Raw genomic sequence first — 26,928 nt, forward strand, 5'->3', positions numbered from 1 at the left:
TTTCTATTTAAGAGCTAAACAGAAGAGGCAGCTGTTTATTGGCAGGCATAAGATGGTAAAAAAGGTTTTCTGTCCAGGCTAATTGTCCAAGTATTTGCATAAGATTAAGTTTTCTATCTGCAGCCTTACTCCCACTGGCTCTTTGTGTAAAAATGAAACTCAGATGTGACAGCAGTGGGCTGTATCATTTAGAGTCTTGTTTCAAAGAGTTTCATGCTTGTCAAAATGTTTTAAAACCTAAACCATCTCAAATGCTTGTCATTTGGTGACATTTTGGCGATGCTGATGCCCTTTTCTGAGCAGGTAGTGGTCTGTGACCCTTTGGCTCCCTATGAAATCTATAAAAGCACCTTTGTTGTTGAGAACAGTTGCCCTGACTGGTCTGGCAACGCTTTATCTGTCTGTTTAACATGCTCTCTCCTGTCTGCTCCTCATTGATTTTAGATATACTGTAAGTGGTTAATTCAGCGTGGTTTGGGGTAATGTGCATGACCAATGAAAATAATAAAAACACAAAATGATGGAGCACTAGAGCTGTGGGCCTTTAGTTGTTAAATCAATTAATCAGTCGATCGGGTTTTAGTTGACCAAAATTTGCAGTGCACACATCATTTTATTTAGATTATAAGGATTTATTTGGGACAACAGCAGAAAGGAGGCGTTCGTGAGTGGTGAGTTAGCTGACGATTTGGTATTTATTTGTAAAAAGGAAGATTAAACTTGCATTAAATTCACAAGTTTAATCTGTCTTTATGCAAATGCAGTTTTCTAGTGCTTTACTCCTAGAATTTCTTCAGAAACTCTGGCAACTAGTCAACCTTCAAAAAAGTGCTTAAAATTGGTTGAAAACAAACTAGTTATGCCTCCATAGGTGATCTTACACGTGTCTGTCTGTAGGTTTAATGTTTCATGTCTTGTAATTGAGGTAGCCTGCCACTAGTTAGGTCGACATAAAAGAGCATTCGATCTGAGAGCGGTGTGCATGGGCCGGTGTGAACCCAACAGTCACACTATGGACCACAGTGAATGCCCGGTCCAAGAGCATTTCATAAAGGAGGTCTCAGAGGGGCTCCACTCACACTCCGGAGCGGGGCGAGTGTGAATGTAGCTGACCTATGCAGTCCTCTGTGACAGTAAAAGTGCTTGAAATTGGGCAAAAAAATAAAAGCGCTCAAATCACGTATATGTGTATTAATAGGTGTTGCAGATTGGGTGCTGTTGTTTGACACACAATTTGAATCAACTAAATATCCGCGACAGACTCCTCCTGCCTCTATCTGCACAGGTGTGGTATCTGTGTGTCATTACAGCTTGTTCTCTTCTGCCACCAGCGTGTGCGGTCCTCACCTTGTATTTAGCCCCAAGTGAAAGAAAAAAACACCGCCTATAGGAGAAGTGAGCATGTGCGTGAGTATCGACTTGACTCTTTCTGCTTGAAGCACGTTGTCATAGAAATACGTATGGCAATCAGCAGATGGACTCTCATGTGGCACATGTTGTGGATTTGGGGTGAATGATGCGCAGTTTGTGCCTCAGAACAACGGATAAAATTTTGCTTTTATGCTGGTATAACTGGTATATTTATGTCGAAGCTGCTAGCTGCACATTAATATGCACTGTCGTAATTCAACTAAATCAATATATGAAAATTACAATTAGATAATCATCTCTCATAGCACCTGCTGTTAGTGGGTAGTGTATAATGAACAGCAGATAAACATATTGTCCCAAACAATCAACAAAACCAGGGTAGAACTTTATACACAACCATCAGTAGTAACTAGGCCGATGGCTAAATTCCAGTATAAATAATTCTGTTCAAATTTTTTACACTGATTCTCATCTGGTCTGACTTGCTTTCCCTCCAATATTTTCATTATTTCATTTTCATATATTTTTTATTTTTTACAGAAATTCTTTTGGCTTCATCAAAATTATTCCTGGCCACTGCAACCCCCTAAGCGGAGAACTAGAGATATATCATACTGACTGGTAAATGGTAAAGTTTAACTAGGGACTACATTATAAGAACATATTTTTAGCTGAATAAATAATGCTAGCTAGCTGGTGTAGTGTTTTGTGAAGGCATTGTTAGAAAACTGATCATATAGGCCTATTGGAGTGGTGTTGATATCACATATTTTCTCAACTTACAGCGTGTAACGTGTAAGGTGCTCCAATCCGGATTTTTGAATAATGATCGACCAACACCCATCACTTCCAATACATTGAATTTGATATATTGGCGCAAATTATTTTATTATTGGAGAAAGTCTATAGATTTGTCCTGAGTTAGTCCCATAGACTCTATATATAAATGGACAGAGCTAATGTGCTAGCCGCCGCGTTCCGAATAGGGAGTGATCATGGGCTGCGCGTCCAGTTCCATCGACTAGTGGCTTCAATTCACTTTACATTAGAAAACTATCGCGCCTCTCTCTGTAAATGCAGCTGTCTGGCTCGTCATTTTGATCTTTAAATGTTCGTAGTAACCCGCTCTATGTGATCTTGGTATTTTTAGTTCGCTATTATTTCAGTAACTCAAGATATGAACATTAGTAAGAGATAAATCAGCTGTCTTCTTTCCCAGAAGTTGCCCCCCGCTAGCATTGGCAACAAGTTTGATTAACAGCGTTGCTAAGCATGTGCCTCCTGCTAAACCAATGGTGCAGGCGGAAAGGGGCGTTACCTTCCACAGCTTCATTCCAGACTGGCTCTTTGGTTGCTATAATATTCGCGGTTAGATCCAAATATGGAGTCTGGGTCCAAATTCATCCCGTAAATACTAGCCTGGCTTAGTTTCATTGACTGGAGCCAAACGTTATGGGTGACGTCACACTCAGTCCACATCTTTATCCAGTCTATGGTTAGTCCTAGTCCTTATTTGATCTTGGGTTTTTACTCTACTTACATGTCGTATCACGTTTAGATATCTTTTTGACCTTTCTTTGTGCCTTGAAAGCCCATAAACCCATCATATCATTGTCTGTGACTTGTCGTCTGACCACTCCTCCCCTCTACCCGGTGTCTCGCCACACAATCCCTTTCTATTTCCTCTTCCAAAATCAACCCGTCGATTCTGACAGCACTCATTAATTGTATATGATAGCGTAGCGGCTAACGACAGGTCCGTATCAGTTGGCGTGACAGTTGAATGCTTTTGTGGTGCGGCTCGGTCCAGTTTGGCCTCTCTCTTCCACCCACCAGCCACCCCCCAAGGACCCACTGTCAGTTAGCCTGTCTCTATTGCTTTAGATAAGGGGAGGAAGCCTTTCTAATGTGACAGTCTATGAAAACACATCGCTGTCAAGCCAATAAACCGCTCTTTGTTACCATACGGACAATGAATCATTTAGGGGAAATAGCTTTTGTCAGCTCTTTCACAATATAGTTTCACTTTGTACCAGTGGCATAATCTGTTGTCAAGTGTTTCTTTCATCTATGCAGACAGAGTGATGTGATGTTCTTGAACTAGTCGACTCTTTTGAACGGTTCCTTAATGTGAGCGGATCGAACTGGATCTCATTTTTGAAAAGAGCTGAATCTTTTTCTTTCTAGTTTTTATGCATTTCTATCCTGATTAACGCAGAATGAACACAGAAGCAGAGCAGGCGACACGAGTGAGAGCTTTGTCCACAAAAAAAAAAAAGACTTGGCATCATAAATTAGTTTTAAAATGAGCATTATTGTTGTCCAATATTTTATTTAGATAATTCCAAAGGGTAAATACACTCCCACTCTCAGTTTGAACCATTTAAATACATCTTAGCCTTGACCATTTCCCTCTGTGATTTAGTTTGTAGTTACACAAGTTCTCACACTGGCTTCTGTCATATAAATAAATATAAAAACAGCCAGTCCTTTAACCCTATAGCAGCGGATGCTATTGGCGCTGATTGAGCGCGGTTGCGGACGTTCCATTACCGTAACTCCGCAACCAATTGTGCTGTCGTGTAAATGTCAAACGGCATCTCAAAGCAGAGACATGGGGCTCTTTAAATATTTTACTGTCATTACGGTAATCTGCCTCTGTTGTCCCTTGAAGATGACCAATCAGAGCGCAGGTGCCGTGGGGATTTTCTTGGTCACTTATTCAATGCATGAAAGAAAAAATATGGATGGATATGTAAAATAGAGGTAGTTGTGTGAAGAAATGCAGTAAATTCTGATACTTCCTTTAACATGATTTTTATGGCTAAAAGAAGAATAAAAGTCTAAGGACTGAGCACACTATAGACCAGTATAGCTCACCTAAAGGGGTAAACAGCTCTTTTATATGAAGACATCCAAAAGATTCGGATCCCATAAAAGAGCCAAAAGTCCCGTCACTAATCCAGATGACGAAAGTTGGACTTCATCTGATATTGACAGAAATCTGGAAAAGTTTTGTTGTCATTGTCAATTAACACATTTCACAAACTAGGAACTATAGACAGAAAAACGCTGAAAACTGCAAAAAAAAATGTAAGTGAGTTGTTTAAGGTGTAATCCAGTATATATCAAACAAATCAGTGCCAGATTTTGGCAAGTAGGCGTATCAAAAAACACACAATTATGGTACTAATAGCGAACCCACTGATATTTAGTTTCAAAGTATATTTTTAACTATAATTATATTGAAATTCACTAATGATCCTTTTCTTTAGTATAGTAGTAATTAAGTTTGAAAGTTCTGTGTCGTAGCTGCACTAGTACCTGACAGTTACAGAGAATAATTATTTAATCAACCTGTCTGTCCACTTACTCCCCTTCTTGGAAATTTACTTGATTTTTTTTTGCCAAATAAGGGGCCAAAATTACCACTTGTTCTTATATTGTGATGGCATTGACTGACGTAACCATAGGCATACAGACCCATTCAAACAGCTAATAATTACTTGTGTTCGACGCGTAAAAGCTATGGGACGCTCAGGGTAAAAGACGAGGTTGATTTTCATTGAAGTCGATTGGCTGAAGAAGATTATAGTCTCCCTGGCTCCGGGTAATTAGCGACGCGCAGACCTGGTTTATTAGCACATAGGCACGATGCGTTACGGCTAGTACACTATAGGGACATCCTTCACATGCTAACTCCGTGCGTACTCAAGCTCGCCCTAATTGGATCTGCTGTCGTAGACCTCACTGTTAACTATGTTGTAATTAAACCCTCCTAAATGCTGCACAAACCATGGATTTTCATTCATTTATCGCCCATTACTTGACTTTTGTTGCCGTTTTGCAGCTGATTGTTAATTAAATATTTCTTGAATAATGCGATCGGTCATACTAAGTGACGAAATTACAGGGTTGACCTTTGATTGAACTTGTGAGGAGAAATCATTAGCAAGATGTGATACGAATGACAGTGGTATAAGCTGGTTATCAGTACAGCATTATAGATGTGTAATTGTAATTGAGAAGGCAGAAAGAATGCAATTATCCAATATAGGTCATGCAGTGTCTAATCCAGCCAGAAAGGGTGACAAAAGCGGTGTACGGCAACAATGTTAAGGTAGAAACTAGAATGGGTATCTGATGTAAAAGTCATGTTAAATAAAAGGGGCAAATCACGGCATACTTGGAGATAATAGATCAAAAAACGTGGGCTAGTTTGATTAATGCAGATTGAAAATGTCTTAAAAAGAGCGTATTCAAGGCACACGAAGCACTTCACACTCGCCCATTGACACACACATTCATACACCAGTGTACACAGACACTGGGGGCACGGTGGGTTAAGGGTCTTGCCCAAGGACACAACAACAGCATTCATCTGTGGGAGCTGCAATCACAGGATCAACATGTGGGTCAGTGGATCTGACCTTCTCACCAGTGATGTTTTTGTCATTCTTGAACTTAGCAGAAGAACCTTGGTAGACATTTTTCGTCCATGTGCCAATAGCCATCGACCTACTACTGGTGATCATGAGGTTATGTAAGAAGTTCTACGATGATTTTGTTGACATATTGATATTTGTTCCTTTTTAAATTCCCTTTAGAAAAATGTTTACCTGCTGCTCACACACTACCCACTAACTGCAGGTGCTGTGATGAAGATATAATAGGTGTAATTATCATTTTATTTAATGAAATTCCTACAGTGCACATTGATCAGTGTGTCACCAAAGAGCTTCCACCATAACTGAACCATAATTAATTTACTTGCACATAAAGTTTTGCAATGCCCATAATAATGTATTTTTTATAAGTCTATTTTTTACGTGCTTATTTTTAAGGCATGCCGTTATTTTCATTTTTATTTTATCATAGTTTATATTCACTTTTCAGGATTCATCGCTTTATGTTGCACCATACCTTCAAAGTAATTTCCTAGTTTGTGAAATGTGTTTACTGACAACAAGAATAAAACCTCTGATTCTGACATAAATATGCTGGAGTTGGCACAATAGCAACATTTCATCTGTTGTTCATGTATCAGTTTTTATACACCTACGTCTGGTCTTGGTGCTTTCACAGGCTCTCAACTCTTTTGTACTATAGCTCTTTTGGACTGGTCTAACAGAGCTCTGTGTACAGGGTTAAAACACTTAAAAACAAGAAGCTATTCACCCTTTCACACTCTTAGTCACACACTGTAATCTGATGTGGAAGGTGGTGTGTTTGAAGCTGGGGTTATAAAGCTGGACTTTACGGGGATCAAGTCCACAGCTTTTACATGTGCTGTCTGGTCATCCAGTGGTAAATGCTTTTGTAACCCAGTGTTTAAAACGTGATTAACAATAAAGAAATATTGATAGACACTTGGTTAAAATCACAATGTGAATAAATATTAACAAGTAATGTTTAAATATAAGTTAATTAACTGGAGCTCAACAGTCCTGCCCACTTTGATGTCAGCTGTGGTTCCAGAAGTAAAATTTCCATCCATTTTTTTCACATGGACTTCTCGAAAAATTCAAATCTTAAGCGCTCAAAGGCATCGTTGTTTTAAATCCAAAAAGCACATTTAAAATGCAAGATTCTGCAAAATGTTTTAATAACTTAGTGGTTTATAAAAATTCAGAAACAGGTTTTAAATAAAATTATTATTAGTTTCATGTGCCCTACATGCAATGATTAAAAAAGTACATTTTTAAACTGATGTTACACAAAAACTAAAAATGCTCCAAACTTCAAAACTTGCATCCCATTATACCCTGGTTTTTGTTTTCTGGAAAATTTTAAAGCCCATTTTTACAGTACCAACTTTTCAAACTGGCAGTTAAGAGGTTAAAGTCCTGATTCAGAACTGGATATTTTGTATTAGAGCAGAGATGGCTCTTTTGATTTTTTTTTTTTTATTATTATATTTAGGGGCTCTTAAGTGTGACTTTTTCAAAGGGAAACCTGAGGGTTAATACAAATAATTTTTCAGTTTAACCCAAGTGTTGTCACTGTCCTCTGTTGTTAGTCTCTTAGCGTCCTTTGTATCTAGAATATGTCTGTATCTGGCCTATCCTATCTTTTACTCTGGAACAAAAAGTAAAAGTAACTACATTGCCATAACCAAATGCCATAAAAACTGTACAGAAAGCACCTTAAGTGCTACAAAACAGTGGTGTGCCAGCCAGGAGCTTAGAACCTTGCCATGAAAACTGACACCAAGATTTAACAGAATTCATTATGACAGCATTTAAACAGTTTGGTCAAAGTCCCAAATGCTGCCATTGTTAGTGGTATTACTGGATCAAAAAAGATCAAGAGATTTTTTGCTCTCCAAACTTTAGCACCTACTTTGTTTTACCTCTGCCACTGACTACCCTGATCTTTGCAATCAAGCGTTTAGACATGAACACTAAAACTGTAGGAGTGTTACTGAAACTGACCTTAGTGAGCTAAAGGGTTTAGCCAAGATGTCTTGTGGGAGTTTATTTCTACCATAGGGAAGCCTATTGGGACTGCTGAAACTGTTGAAGCCAATGTAGACAGTGTTGAGTTCAGTCTCACCCCTGCTCTAGTGTTCTTCCACTTTTTTGGGATCTGATAGTGATACTTGGCGTTCGCTGGTACCAATACTGCATGGTGTGTAGTAGAAGTAGACTAAGGCTAATCTAATTTTGTAATGTACAAGCGCAAAAAATAAATCTACTAAAAGACATGGCTAGGTATGCAGAGTAAACAAAGTACATGTTGTTGTGGGCTGCACTCTCCATAGTTATTTTACTAAGTTTAGCATCCACACCAAAGCTTAAATGACGGTATGTGTTAAGTGTCTGTAGAGCCTCCACAGTCTGCATTTAACCTGCTTTTTAGAGCGTTAGCACTAGCATTAGGCCATAGACCCATAGATGTGAGCACAAGGCAGTGCTCACATCTATGGGTCCTAATTCTGGAAAATACAGAGTGGTATTGGATCACTGGTTTAATCTGAGAAAATGTGCAGTGTCTGAGCTTTATCGAAACAACCAGAGGCCAACTGGTATCGGAACAACCAGAGGCCATCCCAAACCCATGTGACTCAAATGTGACACCTCAAATGTTGAGTCCAAATGATCTTAACCCACCTGAAATCCAGAAGACTGTATTAGAGCATTTGTTAAACGTGCCAAAAAGACACCACCTGCTCACCCCAAAAAAATAAGTAGCTGACCTAAAGTCAATTAGCTGCAGTCATGAAAGAAAGGATACAACCAACACCAAAGAAAGATCAAACAAAAAAACCTGAAAATAAAAACAAAAAAACAAAAAAAACTTGACCATGCAAACTCTGAAAATGTACCTTCACACAGCCACCCCAGTACAAGGCCCAAACCTTGGTATTGCTTCTGCTGTGAAGACGGGCACATGTTGCTGTGTGTGAGTCAGAACCAAACCCTGCCCTTGTAGCAGCAAAAAGAAAATAACTAAGAGTGAAAAGACAAATCTGTGACAGTCAAAATGGCCCTCTCCCTTCAAACAGAGGCTACTGAAGAATGTATCTGTTCCTTTTAGACCTAACAACCAACCAAATGTTTTTCAATAAACATGCTCACTTATTCGCGCACTGAAACAGACTTCTTTAATCTTCCAACTGGTTTGATTTTTAAGATAATATTGGTCACTGATAAATATTAGCTGGTGATGACAATTATATTGTTATACCATTATTTTCCAATAATAAAACATTCACAGATAATTTAATTTGATAATTAGAATTTCTTCCACAGAGCCCTCATCCTGAGCTTCAGCTCCACCCCCCGCTCCAGCCACACAGAGCCTCCCAGGTCAGACGCAGAGAGTGGAGGGCACATGAGGAGGAAAGAGATTTCAGTGAAACTGTGCCAGACTCACAACACAGGAGAGGGGATACAGGTTTCTCACATTAGATCTAACAAGTCATCGAAAAGTTTTTACCCTGGCGACAAGTGCATTTGCTCTGTAGCTTGGCATAGATACTGTCAGGCTGATGAGCTTGGACTATGTGAGGATCCTGTTGTATTTTAGTTCTTAATCAAACAAGTGCAGCGAGAGGAGTTTGCCTGTTTGAGCCGCTGCTGTGATCACGTGCTCTGTATGCAGACAAGAAAACATGTGTACAGGAGGACTGTCTGTGTCTGCCTATTTCCGCTAACTTTTTATTCAGTCTATATCAGTCTATATTCACAATACACTGTGTATTGTGGCTGCTTTGAGCTTGTGTCACTCAGAATACATCTTCATGATAAAGGAGCAACAATGGTGCTGCGATCTCATCCCTTTCTCTCTCTGTTGCACAGGAAGTCTGCAATTCATCTATACTGAGCTGATGAGCAGGCTACAACCCAGTATTGTTACTTGATATTTGTAAATATTTTTAGGGCTTCATATGTATTATATGGACTGCTTTAGTCACATTTAAAAAATCGTGTTCAATTAAAATGTATTCTCAGGTTTACTTATCGGTTATCGATGACACATCTTCAAATTATCGGTTATCGGTATCTGTTGAAAATGCCATTATTGTGCATCACTGTCCAAGTAAAAGTAAATGGCCACCCTGTAAACTGCTTATTAGACACCGACTCCCAAGTGACCACTGTCCCTGAGTCCTATTACCATCAACATCTGTCCACTCACAAGATTAAGCCACTTTTTGAAAGTGGAGGTAGAAGTAGAAAGGGCGAACAGCCACTCTGTACATTACTTAGGCTACATTAAGATGCAGATCACTTTTGACCAAAGATGTTCTGGATATTAACGCACTTGCCTTAGTTGTCTCCGTGCATGCAGCTTCCCAGTCCCTAGTGCTCATTGTGTACACATTAGATGTGCTTTATGAGCTGTACTATGATGCCTGTTCTGAACTGCAGCCAACAATGTCCCATGGCTATACGGCAGTGTTAAAAGTTCTTGATTTACAGCACAGACAGTGAAAAGACAGTAGCCTTGGTTTAGTGACCATGCACAACACAGAGCCCCAGTTAGTCCAAACAGGCCAAACTGTTATTCTTGAAGGCTCTTTAGCTGTGTCAGCCAGCAACAGTGAAAAATCAGTCCTGTTGGAGCACTCGACAATAGCCTTACCTGGTGGTGTCCTAGTAAAATCTTGCCTCCTTGACCTACCTAAAAGAGCACCTAATCTTGTCCCTGTTATACTTACCAGTGAATCCCAGTATGACATGACAAGCACTCAAAAATGTGTCTTTGGAGAAATCCGTGCAAAGAGTCCTCTCCCAAGAACATTCAGTGAGACCCCCCAAAGCCCCACTGAACAAAAACCAAATATCACATTCAACTTTGACTCCTCCCCCATTAGCATTGTATGGTAGGAAGGTGTCACACAAAAATAATTCAAACAGAATGCGCCCCATGCATCCAATTGTCAGGTGCTCTTCAAGGATATTAACATTTTCGCTTCCCTTTTCGGTTCCAATACTATGGCCTTAAGTATCTGCCGATACTCGATATTAACTTGATACCAGTGTAGAGACAGGAAACAGCTTTTATTTTCTTAAAACAAAAATAAAATGAGACAAAACTGATGAAAATGTGTTATTTAGCTGTTATTTATGTGCATGTGTGTGTTTGTATGCGTATGTGTGTGCTGTAGTTACATATCCAAACACACATATGTATCCTTTGTAGTGTATGTAGTGAAGATACCTTTGAATTTTTTTAATTTTTTGATTATTTGTGGGTATTGTAAACAATAGGTGAAACTTCAGTCGTAAGCTTGAAATAATCTTTCGATCTTTCCCTCATTTACACATGTTCCTTCTCTCTCAGGTGTACCCCGGGCTGATGGTCACAGCAGGTCTCATCCACTATGTCTTAAACCTGCTCCACATCACTGTCCACATTCGGGACGTGTGTGTGTTCTTGGCCCCTGTCTTCAGTGGACTCACAGCCATCTCCACCTTCCTGCTGACCCGTGAGCTGTGGAACCAGGGGGCGGGGCTTCTTGCAGCCTGCTTTATCGCCATAGTACCCGGGTACATCTCCAGATCTGTAGCCGGGTCCTTCGACAACGAGGGCATTGCCATCTTTGCCTTGCAGTTCACCTACTATCTATGGGTATGTACTCTAAACTGTTTTTTTTATTTTATTAAAATTTAAACGTAGGATTGTATTAGACTTTGTTATGTCATTTAATGGAGCCATTTAATGGCTCTATTGTCGTGATATACACAATATTACAAAGTGCTCCTTTAACTGGGGAGACTATGATACAGTTGAAACCAGAAGTTTACTCACACACTATATAAAGAGACCATAGGCTTTTTTTCTCTCACTATCTGACATGAAATAAGGCTAAACTTTTCTTGTTTTGGGTCAATTAGGATTACCAAAATTATTTACTATAAATTATAAACTAAACTACTTTGCTAAATGCCAGAATAATGACAGACCTGATGGGCAAACCTGAAATGTGCGAGCAACACGGCCTACAAACTTGGCTCAGTTACGCCATTTCTGTCAGGAAGAAACTATTGTGAGGAGCTTGTGGAAAAGGATATCCAAAACATTTGATCAAGTCATACAGTTTAAAGGCAATGGTACCAAATACTAATGAAAGATGTGTAAATATCTGACTTTGAAGAAAGTCATGAAAAAATGTCTAAAAAATCTCTCATTATTCTGGGATGTAGTAAATAGAAAAAAAAAATGTTTTGGTAATCCTAATTACCAAAAACACGAAAGGTTTTCTCTGATTTCTTGTCAGACACTGAGGAAAAAAAATAGATGTGTCTTTTAATATAGTGTATGTAAACTTCTGGTTTGTATATGGGGAATGCCAATAGTAGTAAGGATAACTACATGCAGATAATCATTTTTCATGATTTTATAAAGAGAGATGTTTATATTAGACATACATTTATGTGTCAAAATAAATGACACACTAAACATTAAAATATATTTTAAAGCAAGAGGAAGATCATCTCCAACTAGCATGACTTGTCTGTTTCAAGAAAATGATTTTGATACAAGTGACAGTAAGAAAGGATTTGATCAATGTCACAATATTATGCAACTCATCAATCATCAAATCATTAAGCACAAATTACAGCTGGAATTAAACATCTTCTGTTCGAGCCTTAACGTCCTGCTGAGGGCTGACAAAATCTCTCAAACCAGAAGTGACTGTACAGAGTGGAACAAGGAATTAAAAGTGAATCAATAATTACGAACACATTACATCAGATCTGAAGAAAAAAAACACTGATTGAGGTTACATCATCATAGAGATTTCAAACTTGAATCATAGACCCTGACCACATTATAATTATACTATATGGGAATATGGAAGGTTTGGGGCAGCTTTTGCAAGTTTTTGAAATAACTAGAGTGATTGTATTATAAAACTGAGAAAAGTGCTGCAGGTGCATAAGCTTCCAAAAATTACCGGTATATAAGGTGATATTTTGCACTTTTGAGTTTAATTATAGATTTTATTTGCCATTTTGAAATTCTTGAACCTCAACTAATATTTTTGGTCTGTTGTGGCTTATTGCTGATGGATTGCACAAATAAGGTGATCGCAAGAATCTCCTAAAACTATTGGGTTATTCATTTTTTTCAGTGTCAACCATCCTGAACTAACACTATTAAATCACAGTTGTACAATATAAACGTACTATATGTTTATAATATAATATTGCATAACACATTTTAAAAGTATACAGTGATGGTTAATGCATACATACCTTCATACTCTACAGCAAAACCCTTTCTATAGTCATTATTATTATGCTATTAAATGCTTGCGGAAAACGTTTATTCATCCTTGCCCTTAAATGAAGGAGGAAGGCTAGCAGCTGCCAATGACTGACAATTCAATATTTTTCAATGTGATATAGGTCTTTACAGGTGCAAAAAAAAAAACACTTTGAAATGAAATCAACCATTCATGTTTGCCCCCATACCTTTCCATTCATTTTCTACAGGCTTACTTGCTCATCTAATACTAAACTCGCTAATTGAAAATGATCTGTTGAAGAACGTTGGAATTACTGCCGCGACAAAGGCGACATGGGTTAATGCATTGACCGCCATATTTGTGTGCCATAGTTTTCAAAGGGCAGCTCTCCTGGCCGTAAGAGGATTCAATTATAGATTATGGACGAATGTGTGTGTGTGTCGCTGAGCTAAACAGAGATTAGGACCGGAAAGTTAAATGGGTTATTAGTGGGTACATTGGACTTGTGGGATAATGAAGATTTGGGCTTCATGTGGGCCTTCTACTGCAGAGAAAGATTGTTAAAGGGAACACGGATAGCCAGTGGTCGCAATATGAAAGGCGTATAATCAAAGCTTTTAAATTATGTTTAAATATAACTGCCCTGATGGTAGTGTGCAATATTTCTTCTATAGAGGTTTGCTATGACTAATCCTAAAGTAATATGCCATTATAAGAGAGCTAGTTAAGTGTTACTGGGAAAATGATTAGTGATTATGTTGCTTTATGAAATAATAATCTGCTTTTGTTTTGATCTGAAGGCAAGTCGTTTGCTCTTGGAAAATGCTAAACTCATGTACAGTTAAAGCAGCTAAAGACAATTGGAGGTCATGGAAATATATGAGAGCCATAACAAACAAGTGTGATGATATATGTGGATTTATCACATCTCCACACAGGAGCGCCCCAGAGCAGGAGGCAGGAGCGGATCTGTCCCCCTAAAGAGAAGTGAGTCTGCAGCACCTGTCCCACTGTGAGATGTATGGTCCACAGCCGACCCAATGTAGCCCATTAGAATAATGCTGCTGCAAACAGATGGGCCCCATACACGTTTTCTTGTTCAGGACAAATTATGAGAAAAAATTAGATCCAGGAAGTTTAGCAGAGTTTTTGGAGCATTACACAAGTCTAAAGGTCTATACAAAATAAAGAAGCGGATGATTAATCTGGCTCTGCATTGGGACAATTTTAACCTGAAATCCACTAAAGATTTTAAGAGTTTAAGAACACGCCACAAGGCTGTTACCGTGCTGCAGGCAACTGTATTTGAGTGCTGGCGCTTACCTAAAGTTCACCTTTTCTAAAGTTCACTGAGCTGCATAGGCTTGTGCTGAGCCTGCAGTCCTGCATCTCTCACTCAGATTAGCCTCATAGGAAGATGACATTTTAAACATTTGCACTTTGCAAGGCTGAGCCACGCTTGTAAACTATGTAAGAAGTGAACCAGCCAATCAATATGCATTAATGAAATTAATTTCCTGTGGTGATTCTACTCTCAAATAGTCTACTCTCTGTACTTTGCCTCGGCACGGTTGGTGCGTGCCTCTCAGCAAGAAGGGGCAGGGTTCAACTCCCATGTCGCACGAGCCTTTCTGTGTGGAGTTTGCATGTTTCTCCCCTGGTCTGGATGAGTTTCATCCGGGAACCCTATTTTCCCCATTAACCCAAAACCATGCACAATGGGTAAAATCCTGTAATGAAAATTTGTGATTTTGCCTCTTTAAATTATATTGAATTTTCAATTAAATCACACTTTCTGTGGTCTCTGATTTGTATAAAACAAAGTAGATGAGGCTCTTTCTTTTAAATGCAACATTAAATCTATTATTACAAGTAAAATATTTGAATTCAATGCATGTTTTACTCCTATTATATATCAGCTGTTGCTCTGGACAGGAAACCTAAAGTTGTATTTTGCACAGGAGATCGCGCAATTGTCATTGTTAAACCTTTTCACAATAATGCCCTTTCCGGCCTTTCCTCTTTTGAAAGGGTCATGGCAAGGGTTTAGTTGATGTTAGCAAAGTGTTGACATGGCATTATGCGCTGAAGGAACTTTTCCAAGGTCATGGAAAACTTGTAAATGGAAACACATGACTTTACGGAGCTCCGTGATGAAACAAAACAGAAGTAACACACAGGAAGGACCAACGGCTCATGGCTCCTTTAAGGGTCAGGTGCCTGTCACTCTCCCGGGGCCGCTCTCGTTGTGCATGCTCCCCTCTCGCATCTCCCACATCAAACAGGCCCCGACACCAGGAAATCTCCCGTGTCTCCTGATTGCCCCTCCACCACCCATGTCCAGGCATATCAGGCAGAAGCACGAGCACTGGGGCAGATGGGCAGGTAACCCTGCACATGCTGACCTCTCCCTTGTGTTTGTATAAATAACTTGTGTGTCACCCTAAACATGTCTGCGTGCTGCTCTTTGCACATATTTGGAAAATACAACGATAAAACTGCTCAGAAACAGCCAATAGAGCTGATTACTTAAAAAAAAAAAAAAAAGTGCTGCTATGACAGAGTTGCAAAGGAGCACTATTTCGCAGAGTTTTGTTGATTTTGCATTAGTTGTTGCGATTGCAACATTGTGTAATCCTGGGGGGACTTGCTAAGATAGTCCTGAACAAGCTGAGCTCAAGATCTAGAGATGGATCCCACTGCTCCTAGGTTTCCCTAGCGGCTTTAAAGGATGGGTCAAATGCAGAGGACAAATGTCCTTACGGGGACAATAAACTGCACCTTAAATTCTATTGTCCACATTGGAATCTGGATTGGGCCCTTAACTCCTGGTCTCTGTTTTGTCCCTTATCCTGTGTTTGAGGAGGTCAGCCAGCGGTCACACTGGGACAAAGTGACAGGACCAGAGGAGGCATGGTCACAGGTCTGAGCCTGAGGCACTGTGTTCACACATGGACCACTGCCCAATACCAGTGAGCCCAATATGACGAAACGCCACATCACATTCCTCAGCTGCATCCTCTTCCTCCGCTTCAAAGCTCCTCAGCGAAGCATGTCTCTGAGCACAGAGCCAAACTGCTCAAAGGTGAAGGAAGAACTGGACCAACCCCCTACAAGCCACTGACCACCTCTGGCACATAGTGATTTATACCCCCCCTTTCTGTTGGAGCTGGACCATATCATATTACTGATGATTTACTGTGATGTGTATGAGGATCATATGAACTGTGAAATATCATGATATAATTGCACATGCACTGCAGCCTATTTTTCTCAGTTGGGAGTTGGGAATTGTTACTGCTAAAGCCAAGAGCAGCATGAACAGAGTTTGTAGCCTCTCCAGGGCCTCCACAGTCAAATAATGAAAGAGATGTGAGAAAGAGAAGCAGAACTTGTGCTAGAACTTAAATATGTGAAACAGATATTAATAGATAATAATACAAATATTATAAAAGCCACTGTTTAGCAGCCTGTATATTGTCAATTATATCCATGAAGTGTATATAACAACCTAGACTTCATTTCACTAAATCATTGTTGACATCATGATATGTAAGATTTTGCTAAAACCATTTTTTTTTTTTTTTTTAGTTTATTATTTTACTTCCTGGTTGTACATGGGCATCAATTGCCGAGCAACCATAATCTAAACGAGGGCCAACACCTGCACAATAGTTATGATTAAACAAATACATGTTCTCACCTTTATTGTTAAATGGATGTTTAAACTGCCATAAAAATGTGTTCCTTGCGCGTAAACTGTCTCTGCATTTTGGATGAAACTTTAGATGGAGACACAAACAGATTAATAATGCAAATTTTCTTTTACATTGTGATAATCGTTTAAGACCATATTGTCCTGCCCTACTTCCTGTTACATGTGGAAAACGCATACAAGGAACTCTAATCTGTACTTTATATTTATTATATATCTACTTGGAAATGGAAATAACACTAATGCTACTAAAGCTGATGTCATGATGTCATTATAAATCTTCAATAGAAAATGTGTGACTGAACTATTACCACAGACCTAACATTTACCCACAGAGTTAATGCCTGCCCCCTGCTGCGAGGACATCTGGAGGCAGTTACAAAGTAATCAATGTAAACCCCACATGGTGCATGAATAAATGTATTTAATAAAGCTGAAAGAAGTACTACTAATTCATCATTGCATAGTTTTAATATTTGAAAGAAAGCCAGATAAACCAATAAGGCTTGGGGGAGATAACCAAAGATTATATGAAAATGGATTATGTGCATGTTTATTTGCTCTAATTGTGTGCTGTCAGAAAACGTTACATTTTATGCTTGTTTACTTTTAAGACAATGTTTACTGCCCAAATGTTGATAGCAGTGGATAATGTTGACAAAAATAAGTGGTAGTCTTTTGGGGTTTATCCTAATCTAAATAATCTGAACATATTTCTCTATCAAAATTGTCCTAAAGACGCATATTAACTTATTGGTTGAAGTTGGATATTTCACCAAATTGAATAGGTTAATTTAAAGTGCAGACATATTACCTTATACCTGCCACTGCAAGTTTCTATCCTTCTATTTTTGTATTTTTCCCACTTTTTCAGTTTTGTTATTATGCAAAAAATTGCTCATGCTGTTTTACTTGTCCAAGCACCAAAAAAATAGAAGAAAAAGTAACAGGAAGTAGATGCATGCATTTTAATAACTTTCTCCATTGTAAACAAAACACCTTCCCTGTTGTAAATATTATATTTACTTGTAACAGACTTGTATTTGTGAGGCTGTGAAACTTTTGGTGCATACAGCTCCCATACGGCTGAGTGCATCCGACACCTGCTCCATTACAGGCTAAATGGCTGCACAGGTGCAGCTACCTCCACAAATAGAAGTAATTGGCCAAATGAAACCTGTTTATGTTCCACTGAAACACAAGGCAATTTCACACAACAGAAAATTATTTCCGAGTCAGCAAGACAAGACCGAATTAAATGGTTTGAGAAAAATGAAGAAAAGTTGTGAGTGACAAGTGATATTATGCACTCGGTACTCTGGAGTTTTCATTAACAGAAAAAAAAAACTATCGCTGCTGCAGATGTGGTGTGTTCCCCCACATACTTGTGTTTTCTTTAGGGTAAAAAAACGTAAAAGTATCAGAGTTGTGCCAACTCAGAAAAGCAAGCATGCATTGGCCAGTTGTAAAACGCTGTTTTATGTTACTCTTTCTTCAACTATTTACTTGATTCTTTTATGGCAACTATGCCACAATTTCAAATGTTAGTGTTCAGCATATTGGTTTTTGCCAACTTTCGTTGCACAGGGCAGTCAGTGCAGGTAAGAGTATAGATTTGGAGTATTGATTGACTTATTTTTGCTCCTAAAATTCTCACAATTGTATTCCCTTTTAGTACTTACATTGTGACCTGAATAATCACACTTTTTGAATAGCCAAATAACCATAACATCCCTATTGTGATGATGCAATACAACTGAGATTTGTTCATTTCAATTTGCAAAAAAAAATCTAAGTTAGGCCTATATGATAAAACATTATGACTTTATGGATCAGTTTATTTCAATGGGTAAACAATGGTTACTCTTCAACATGAAATGTGAAATTGGTCCCTCTGTACAATTTGGCTTTATATCAAACACTGGACACATTTGTGCTTGCAACTAGGTCATTGAAAATCCTCTCACTAAGGGATCACCACTGACTATTATACTGAGTTATGTAAAATATATTGAAACACAAAACTCCTAATGGACTTCTTTTCACCGGCAAATTTAAATGTATTCAGAGTAGAAGCATTGAGCTGTAATTTCCTCTGATAACAGGCTCATTGGTGGAGAAAATCATTTAATGTGATTAAGGTCAACACCAATAATGAAGTAAGGTTTAGTGGAGGTTCATAAATGGTTTGAAATTTAAAAAAATTTTGTTTTAATGAAAGACGAGACACATTCCAAGATATGGGACAGTTAGTGTTGATTGCAATTTACTGAAGATGAGACCATTGAAAGAACACTTCATTAATTTTAAAATAATTACTTTATGGGCATGTTTAAATTCAGACATTTGTAAAATATCGCGCAGTTTCTGATAAACAAAGATTGGATTGCGCCAAGTTCGTTTTTAAATTACCTTACAGTGGTTTTAATTAGTCTTTCAAGTATTAATCTGTGGTTAAGAATGTGAAGACTTTATCCCATCTCAAATCAACTTTAAACCTCTTTTTGGCTTGTTTTTATCGTACTAATTTCTTTCAGATCAAGGACAAATTCTGCAATGAACGTGGAAATATTTTGAAACACATACACACACACACACACAAAAACGACCAAAAAATATCCAAAATATCAAAGGCAATGCAAACTCCAAATCAAGGTTTGCTCCGGTTTGGGTTCAGAAGGCATGTTTTTTTCCTCCATTGAAGAAGGGGGGCTCTTTTAAAATTCACTTTGGCTTTTAAAGGTCATGTTATTGTGCTGTTTTCCGGGATCCACGCGACTGCCCAGTTTGGCTTTCAAGGCTCGGGATAAATTATTCAACATCTGAGACCAGGCAGCATTTGAAAGTAGAACTACTTCTTGTTTAGAAGCATAAAGTCAGTTCTCTCAAAAGGAGCAAAGACAGAAGACTATTCACTAAAGAAATCATTTTATTTGCTCCTGGTTAGTGTCTTCAGGGTGGCCTAGTCCTGAGAATCCCAACTTTAAACATGAGAGAGACTAATACAGCCTGGGCATTTGCAATTTAACCAGAAATATAACTCGTAAAAATGTAAGTCAATTCAATCATTTGTCTTGGACTTATCCGTGGGTTTCAGAAAAATATATAATTATATTTATATGAACGGAAATGGCACCATATAACTAGAATCTGAAAACCCATAGAGGTTTACCACATTACTATACTAATACTATACTGCAGATAAATGGCAAACTATTACATAAACAAATTCAGTTTATGTCCTTCAGTTTGCAAATTAATCTTTGCTTCTGTAAATTTCAATATATATATATATATATATATATATATATATATATATATCATTTAAAAAGTGATTACATTTAATAATTGTGCAGTACAATATATATATATATATATATAATATATATACATACTCCCATTTTTGCTTACACATTTTTTTTTTTAATATATTAAAATGGATCGAAGCTGATTTCAGTTGTAATTTTCCTTCTTAATTGTATATCCCTGAATGTTCTTTGAATAAATTAAATAATATTGTTTTGTCACACAGGTGAAGTCAGTGAAGACGGGCTCTGTATTCTGGACCATTGGTTGTTGTCTCTCCTATTTTTACATGGTAAGAACACTTCCTGTTTTCCACCACCACTACAATACTGTGTTCATACAAACTAACCTTCAATTAGACAAAATTATTTTAAACACCTCATTCTCTCCAACACATTTACAGGTATTTCTCATCAATTTTTTGCAATGCTCCATTTTTCACAGCGCTAATAAAAGACCTGCTGTTTTTTGTCCATAGCTGACAACAGGGGACAAGGGGTGGAGCGATCGTGGCTAGCCTTTTGGTGCATTATTTATGAATGCAGTCACAGCCCATTGGGGGTTTGACAAGAGAGATGAGATAAAAAGATGATCCGGGTGCTGCCTATGCGACACATGGGTTGGCAGTAGATTTGAATGGACATCGCGGCACAGTGAAATTCTCCATCTATTTGGTGATTCCAGATTGAAGTCTCCATAGCGACTCAGATGTCAAATGACAGATTACTGAAATCCAGCCCCATTGATCCGAGCGGGCCCAAGCAGATGGAGGGGGGGGCAGACAGGACTGGCAGGCAGAATATATGGACGGAGGATAGAAATAGACAAAAGGTGTGCGCAGAGAATAGATAGGAGACAATACATGGGATAATGCGATGTGATGACTGTCTATGCTGCCAATTCTAGGGTTTGTTTGTATTCTTACAGCACCGTTATGAGTCTTCTGCTGTCTGTCTGAATAAAAATGGGTGATTTTGTTTAGTTTTCTCATTTTGTTGACATTTGGACCTGATCACTTTTGGACCTGATGTAGTCATAATGCTGGTCTTTCACGACTCAAAATGTGTTTGCCCAAAATTGTAATAATTGACTATTGCGCACTATTGAATTTATGTCTTCAAGTTTATTTGTGTATGTTTTTTGTAAGCGCTTTACAGAATAAGAAAGGGGTTAAAATCACAATACAAACAAATCAAAACATAAATAATTATCATAAAATTAACATTAAAAGAGAAGAGTGCAGAATAAAAACCTTTCAGTCATATGCACAGCTAAAAAGAAGCCTTTTGAGCCTGGATTTAAACATTGTCAAAGTAGAAGCCGGTTTCACATCTTCAGGAAGATTGTTCCAGATTTTAGTTGCATAAAACTGATTCCCCATGTTTAGTCTGGGCACCAACAGGAGGTCAGTCCCGAAAGTCCTCAGAGTGTGAGATGGTTCATATGGCACTAATATGTGGGAGATGTACTTTGGTGCTAGGCCATGGAGAGACTTGTACACAACCAGGGCTGCTGTAAAGTCTATTCTCCGAGCCCCTGAAAGCCAGTGCAGAGACCTGAGCACAGGACTTATGCTTGTACTTCTTGGTTCTAGTCAGAATCGAACAGCAGTGTTCTGGATGTACTGTAACTGTCTTAATGCTCGGTTGGAGAGGTCAGTGAGCAGGTCGTTACAGTAGTCTAACCTACTAGAGACAAATACATGGATAAGTCTCTCTAAGTCTGGTTTTGTCAGTATAACTTTGCAGCTTTTTACCATCTAAAAAACATTGCAAAATCAGAGGTTATTGATTTGATGTGGCTGTTACATCAACTGAATACGAATATTGTTCTTAATGCCCAAAATATGATATAAAATATAGCAAAAGATGAAGTTTGAATCTGTCAACTGGACAAATCGATGTAGGAGTGAAGACTATTCGCTGCTCATCCAAGCCACTTCTTCAGTTCTGGTCAGGTGGCTGGTGGATATTGCCCTATATCTAGCTATTGTCTCTTGAAACTGGAGACGACAGCTTTTTACAGTTTCAGGGTAGTTAGCCCCTCCCTTCAGATACATATAAGGCGATGTCCACCAGCAATCTGTCTAGAACTGAAGAAATGGTTTGTCCAGTTGACAGATTTAAACTTTGTCTTTCGCTGTGGATCAGACCTGGACGACTGAGGGATTACGCAGACATCATATAAAATAGGTTAAAATTGGGTAGCGTTTGCTTAGGGCTGGACAATTTCATTTACCATGGATTGATACCAATTTTTGATTCAACTATAAAACAAATATGGCTTTCAATCCAAATTTCATGAACAAAAACAGGATTTTTAATCATTTCTATTGAACACAAAAAATACTCCAGTTTATTCCTCCAAAATCTGAACTCCGCTCCAAACCACATGCTTTTACTACCAAAGGATTAACAGTAGAGCTCTTGCATACCATAAATGACGACTGGAAACAATTGGATTTAAATTTGATTAAAATTTATTTTAATTGCTCATCCATACGTTTGCTGCCAATCACTAGTACCTGTATACCACCAACATTTCACCACCATATCCTAATTGAAGCCCAGTGTAAAGTATTTTCATCAAACCATGTCTTGCAGTCGATGCAATCAAAATACGGAAGTCCCCCGGGAACATATCGACTGTTAAAGCAGATATGAAGCAGAGATGGACTTTTTTACCAGCGTGGATGATATCAGTATAATCAGAGAAGCGCAGGCATGTTTAGATACGTTTTGTTTTGGAGGAGTACCCCTTTCATCAGCTCGAGGGCGGAGAGTGAGGTTTGGGGGTGGAACTAGGGGAGGACAGGTGCAGCAGGCTCATGGATCATCTGGAAAAATTTTGTTTTTCAATCTTAACCTCGAACTGGCACATTTTTCATCTGGTCTTACCAAAAAGGGCTCAATGTGGTCACAATAGGTTCTTTAACTTTGGAGGATCAATGGCAAAAATCACCAAATGTGTCAAATAATACAAATTTATACAGTTATCCCTCAGGTTCCATGCTGAATTAAACCAAGGTATCTTTTCAAAGTACTGCACATCTAAAATCCATTATTACAATTGAATAAAAGTGTGGTAGTACTTTAAAATTTCAGATAAATCCAACTTTTTGAATGATTCACCGTATTTACCCTTGGCGTTTGGCCCTTTGCTTAGTTGGTTCTGGGGTCAATTCCCAACATGTTTCCCTATGTGAAACTCCCATCTTGTGCCATTACAGTGACAAATAATGTAGTACAATAATACATTAACTTTAAGTGACACAATCAAATAACTGTATGCAAACAACATTGTAAAGTGCCTTCTCTTTCTTTACTGCGGAAGCCAAGATTACTATTAAGATATTGCACATGGTATTGTTATTGCATTATACGTTATGTTTATTGCCTACTGTATGAGCAGCTCTACTACACAGCAAGCAGTGCCTCACAGTTGTAATTAACCCATATTCTCTCTGCTTGAGTTTGCAGTGTTTTATTTGCACCATTAGATTCTCATGTGGATAAAAGCAGTAATCGCCTCTCTCTCTCCTCTCCCCTCTCTCTCTCTCCTTGCTCTCCTCTCTCTCCCCTCTCTCTCAATCTCACCCTTCTCTCCTCTCACCCCTCTCCCCTCTCTCTCCCCTCTCTCTCCATCTCACCCCTCTCTCTCCCTTCTTTCCCCTCTCTCCTCTATCTCTCCCCTCTCTTTCCCCTCTGTCTCTCCCCTCTGTCTCTCCCCTCTGTTCTCTCTCACCCCCCCTCTCTCTCCTCTCTTACCCCTCTTTCCCTTCTCTCCACTCTCCTCTCTCTCCCCTCTCTCTCCCCTTTCTTTCCCCTCTCTCCCCTCTCTTTCCCATCTCCCCCTCTCTCTCTCTCCCCTCTCTCTCTCTCCCCTCTCTCTCCACTCTCTTTCCCCTCTCTCTCCCCTCTCTTTCCCATCTCCCCCTCTCTCTCTCTCCCCTCTCTCTCCCCTCTCTCTCCACTCTCTTTTCCCTCTCTCTCCACTCTCTTTCCCCTCTCTCTCACCTTTCTTTCCCCTCTCCCCTTTCATTCCCATCTCTCTCCCCTTTCTTTCCCCTCTCTCTCTCCTCTCCCTTCCCTTCTCTCTCCTCTCTCTCTCCTCTCTATCCCCTCTCTCCCCTCTCTCTCTCCCCTCTCTTTCCCCTTTCTCCCCTCTCTCCACTCTTTCTCCCCTCTCTCTCCCCTTTCTTTCCCCTCTCTCTCCCCTTTCTTTCCCCTCTCTCTCTCCTCTCTCTCCCCCCTCTCTCCCCTCTCTCTCTCTCCCCTCTCTTTCCCCTTTCTCCCCTCTCTCCACTCTCTTTCTCCCCTCTCTCTCCCCTTTCTTTCCCCTCTCTCTCTCCTCTCTCTCCCCTCTCTCTCTCCTCTCTCTCCCCTCTCTCTCTTCCTCTGTATCTCTGGAGTGGCCTGCGGTCATCAGATAAACAGTATGAAGCACACAGAGATAAGGGCTAGACTCCGGACCAGGCGTTTGCTGTTTCCCCCAGAGCTGTTAGCCCGAGGAGAGGTCAGCAGGGCACGCTGTTAAAGCATTTCAAATATAGGTCCAGTTTGTGTGTGAACAAAAGCCCTCGGATCGTGAAGAGGGAGACAGGTGTTAACAGACTCTTAAATGTGTGAAAAAAGATATGGCCGACTCTTGCATTGCAGAGAAAATAATGAAAAATTATTCAGTTCAACTCAAGTAAACTGGAACAAATGGATGCCGAAAACAAGTTCAACTAAAAAAAAAAAAGTACTACACTGGCTCTCACCGAATTGATGTCTGTAGTCCTCTGAAAAGAGTTCTACACATCAATCTCAAGTGGTTCTCTCTGAAAGTAATCGGACGCAATGATCTGAACGTTCAAACAAATACTTCTTGTTGATTGGTCGAAGCGTTGCAAAAAGTGGAAGAAGCCAAAAAAACAAACTTTAGTTGAATCCAGTTGAGAGAAACGCACAGGCGTCTTGCCCATCCACAAATACACAAAGTGCTTCCTTCTGCAGGTTTTTCAAAAATAATCTAGTCTGTTTTTTCTGTAACATAGGCTGAAGTGCATCTGTCGGCGTTCCCATGTTTGTTTAGGTTTGTTCCTCGCTGGCTTATGCCCAAACCACAGTGCTGCTCTTGATTGGTCAGTCTCACCAGGCGTGTGGGACCTATCATGCAAATGCTTTAGTTGGAGCTGAACAAGACGGATTCTCAAGACTTTGTGAACTCATAAAAATTATAAGAATGTATTTTGTTGGCAAGACTCACAAGTCCATGGAGATACAAATTTTATACCATATTGTGGAATGTTATACCCATGGAGATAAGCAGGTGCTGGCCCTCCTCCAGGCCAAATGAGATGCAAGATAAGTTTTTATACATTTTTCTGTGCAAACTAAAATCCCATATGAAAAGAACAACTTTTTTTGTCAATTTTTTGGCTAAAGAGTTGCATGGTGGGGCATGAACAAGCGGCCCGTGGAAAGATGGGTTGTTGGTTTTGTCCAAGCAAATACTGTCACGTATACTGACCTGATCCATGTTACCCCTTTTTAACTATAAAAATAGTACTTACAGTAGTTGACACCAATTCAGGACAAAAAGTGTTTTACATGCATGTTGCAATGAACATCTTTTAGCAAAATCCTTTTTAGTTTCAATGCCTCTTGGTGAAGAATAGCTTTGAACATAAAAATCTCAGCATGAACCTGGTCCACTCCAGTGTCAGAGAAATGTCTGAATCTTGTTTTTGAAGACGACACCGTGAGATCTATAGATGAAGGACTGAATTCCACATGCTCCAAGTAAACGCCACATTTTGTTTTGAACATCGTGTTGCTTTACGCCCACGTGTGAGCTGTTTATTAGCAGATAAGTAAACATTTAAAACCAGACACTTTGCCGCAGTCTGATTTACCTTGGAGATGTTACAGAATGAGAAATGGACAAATCAATAGTTATACTTGTGTGATGAATAACAAGGACTGAAATTACCTCTAGGTTTATTTTAAATCTGTATGTCTCTCACTGAAGCATTTGAAGTTTATGCTCTGAGAAACTTGACCTTTTATCAAAGGTGCCAAACAGCCTCAAAATACTGCAACAAAAGGAATTTTCACTATTTTACTACCTGACTGACAACCCCATCACCACTGTGGACTCTTTCAACAAGAAGGCCCAGCAGAGGATGTACTTCCTGCAAAGGGCAGCTGAGGAAAGCCAAATTGCTAGCCCAGATGATGGTGCAGTTCTACATGGCCATCATTGAGTACCAGCACATACATATATATGTTGGTATCGACCAAAAGCACTGATACTAGTTGGCTGATATTGCACTCCGGTGATGAAAGGGTTAACAATGCTGTCCTTTTGCACATGGAGGAAGACAACAGCCCCATGAACAGAGCATTGATCTGGTGCTGCTGAGCCAGTAAGGACCAATGTACAGTCTTTTAAAGGCTCTAGAAAAGTTTTAGACAATATATCTAATTAAATAAATTCAACTTATTCAGTCACAGCAAACACAATGATTTTTTCAGACATTATATGACTTGTTTCCCTCCTAAATTATCAATTTAGACATATTTACTGCCTCCAAGTTACTTTTAGTTGTTAAATGGATGAGAAGAGAGTGTAATGCCTGTGAGCAGAGCGCAGGGGGCTGAGGAGGAGGCACTGAATTATTGCTGCTGCTGCTACAGGAGAAGGCGGAGCAACGTGATGATGACACAAGGACTGGAGAGGTACAGAGGGAGACTTTGACAGGATGGAAAGCTAATTTTAATCTAATAAAGAATAATTATGCTATCAGACTTTGTGTTGCTTAAAATAAGGACAAAAGTATATAGAA

General features: G+C 39.2%; 1 protein-coding gene across 1 annotated transcript in view; it reads left to right on the forward strand.

Annotated features, from left to right (window-relative positions):
• Positions 1-26,928, forward strand: part of LOC117378192 (dolichyl-diphosphooligosaccharide--protein glycosyltransferase subunit STT3B) — a 144,107-nt gene that overhangs the window by 73,191 nt on the left and 43,988 nt on the right. Inside the window, exons 3-4 of the mRNA XM_033974722.2 lie at positions 11,164-11,451; positions 20,323-20,388. Of these exons, the coding sequence (XP_033830613.1) occupies positions 11,164-11,451; positions 20,323-20,388 (354 nt within the window). The remainder of the gene's footprint in view (positions 1-11,163; positions 11,452-20,322; positions 20,389-26,928) is intronic.

Source organism: Periophthalmus magnuspinnatus, chromosome 11, assembly GCF_009829125.3.
Source record: "Periophthalmus magnuspinnatus isolate fPerMag1 chromosome 11, fPerMag1.2.pri, whole genome shotgun sequence".
Lineage (NCBI taxonomy): Eukaryota > Metazoa > Chordata > Actinopteri > Gobiiformes > Gobiidae > Periophthalmus > Periophthalmus magnuspinnatus.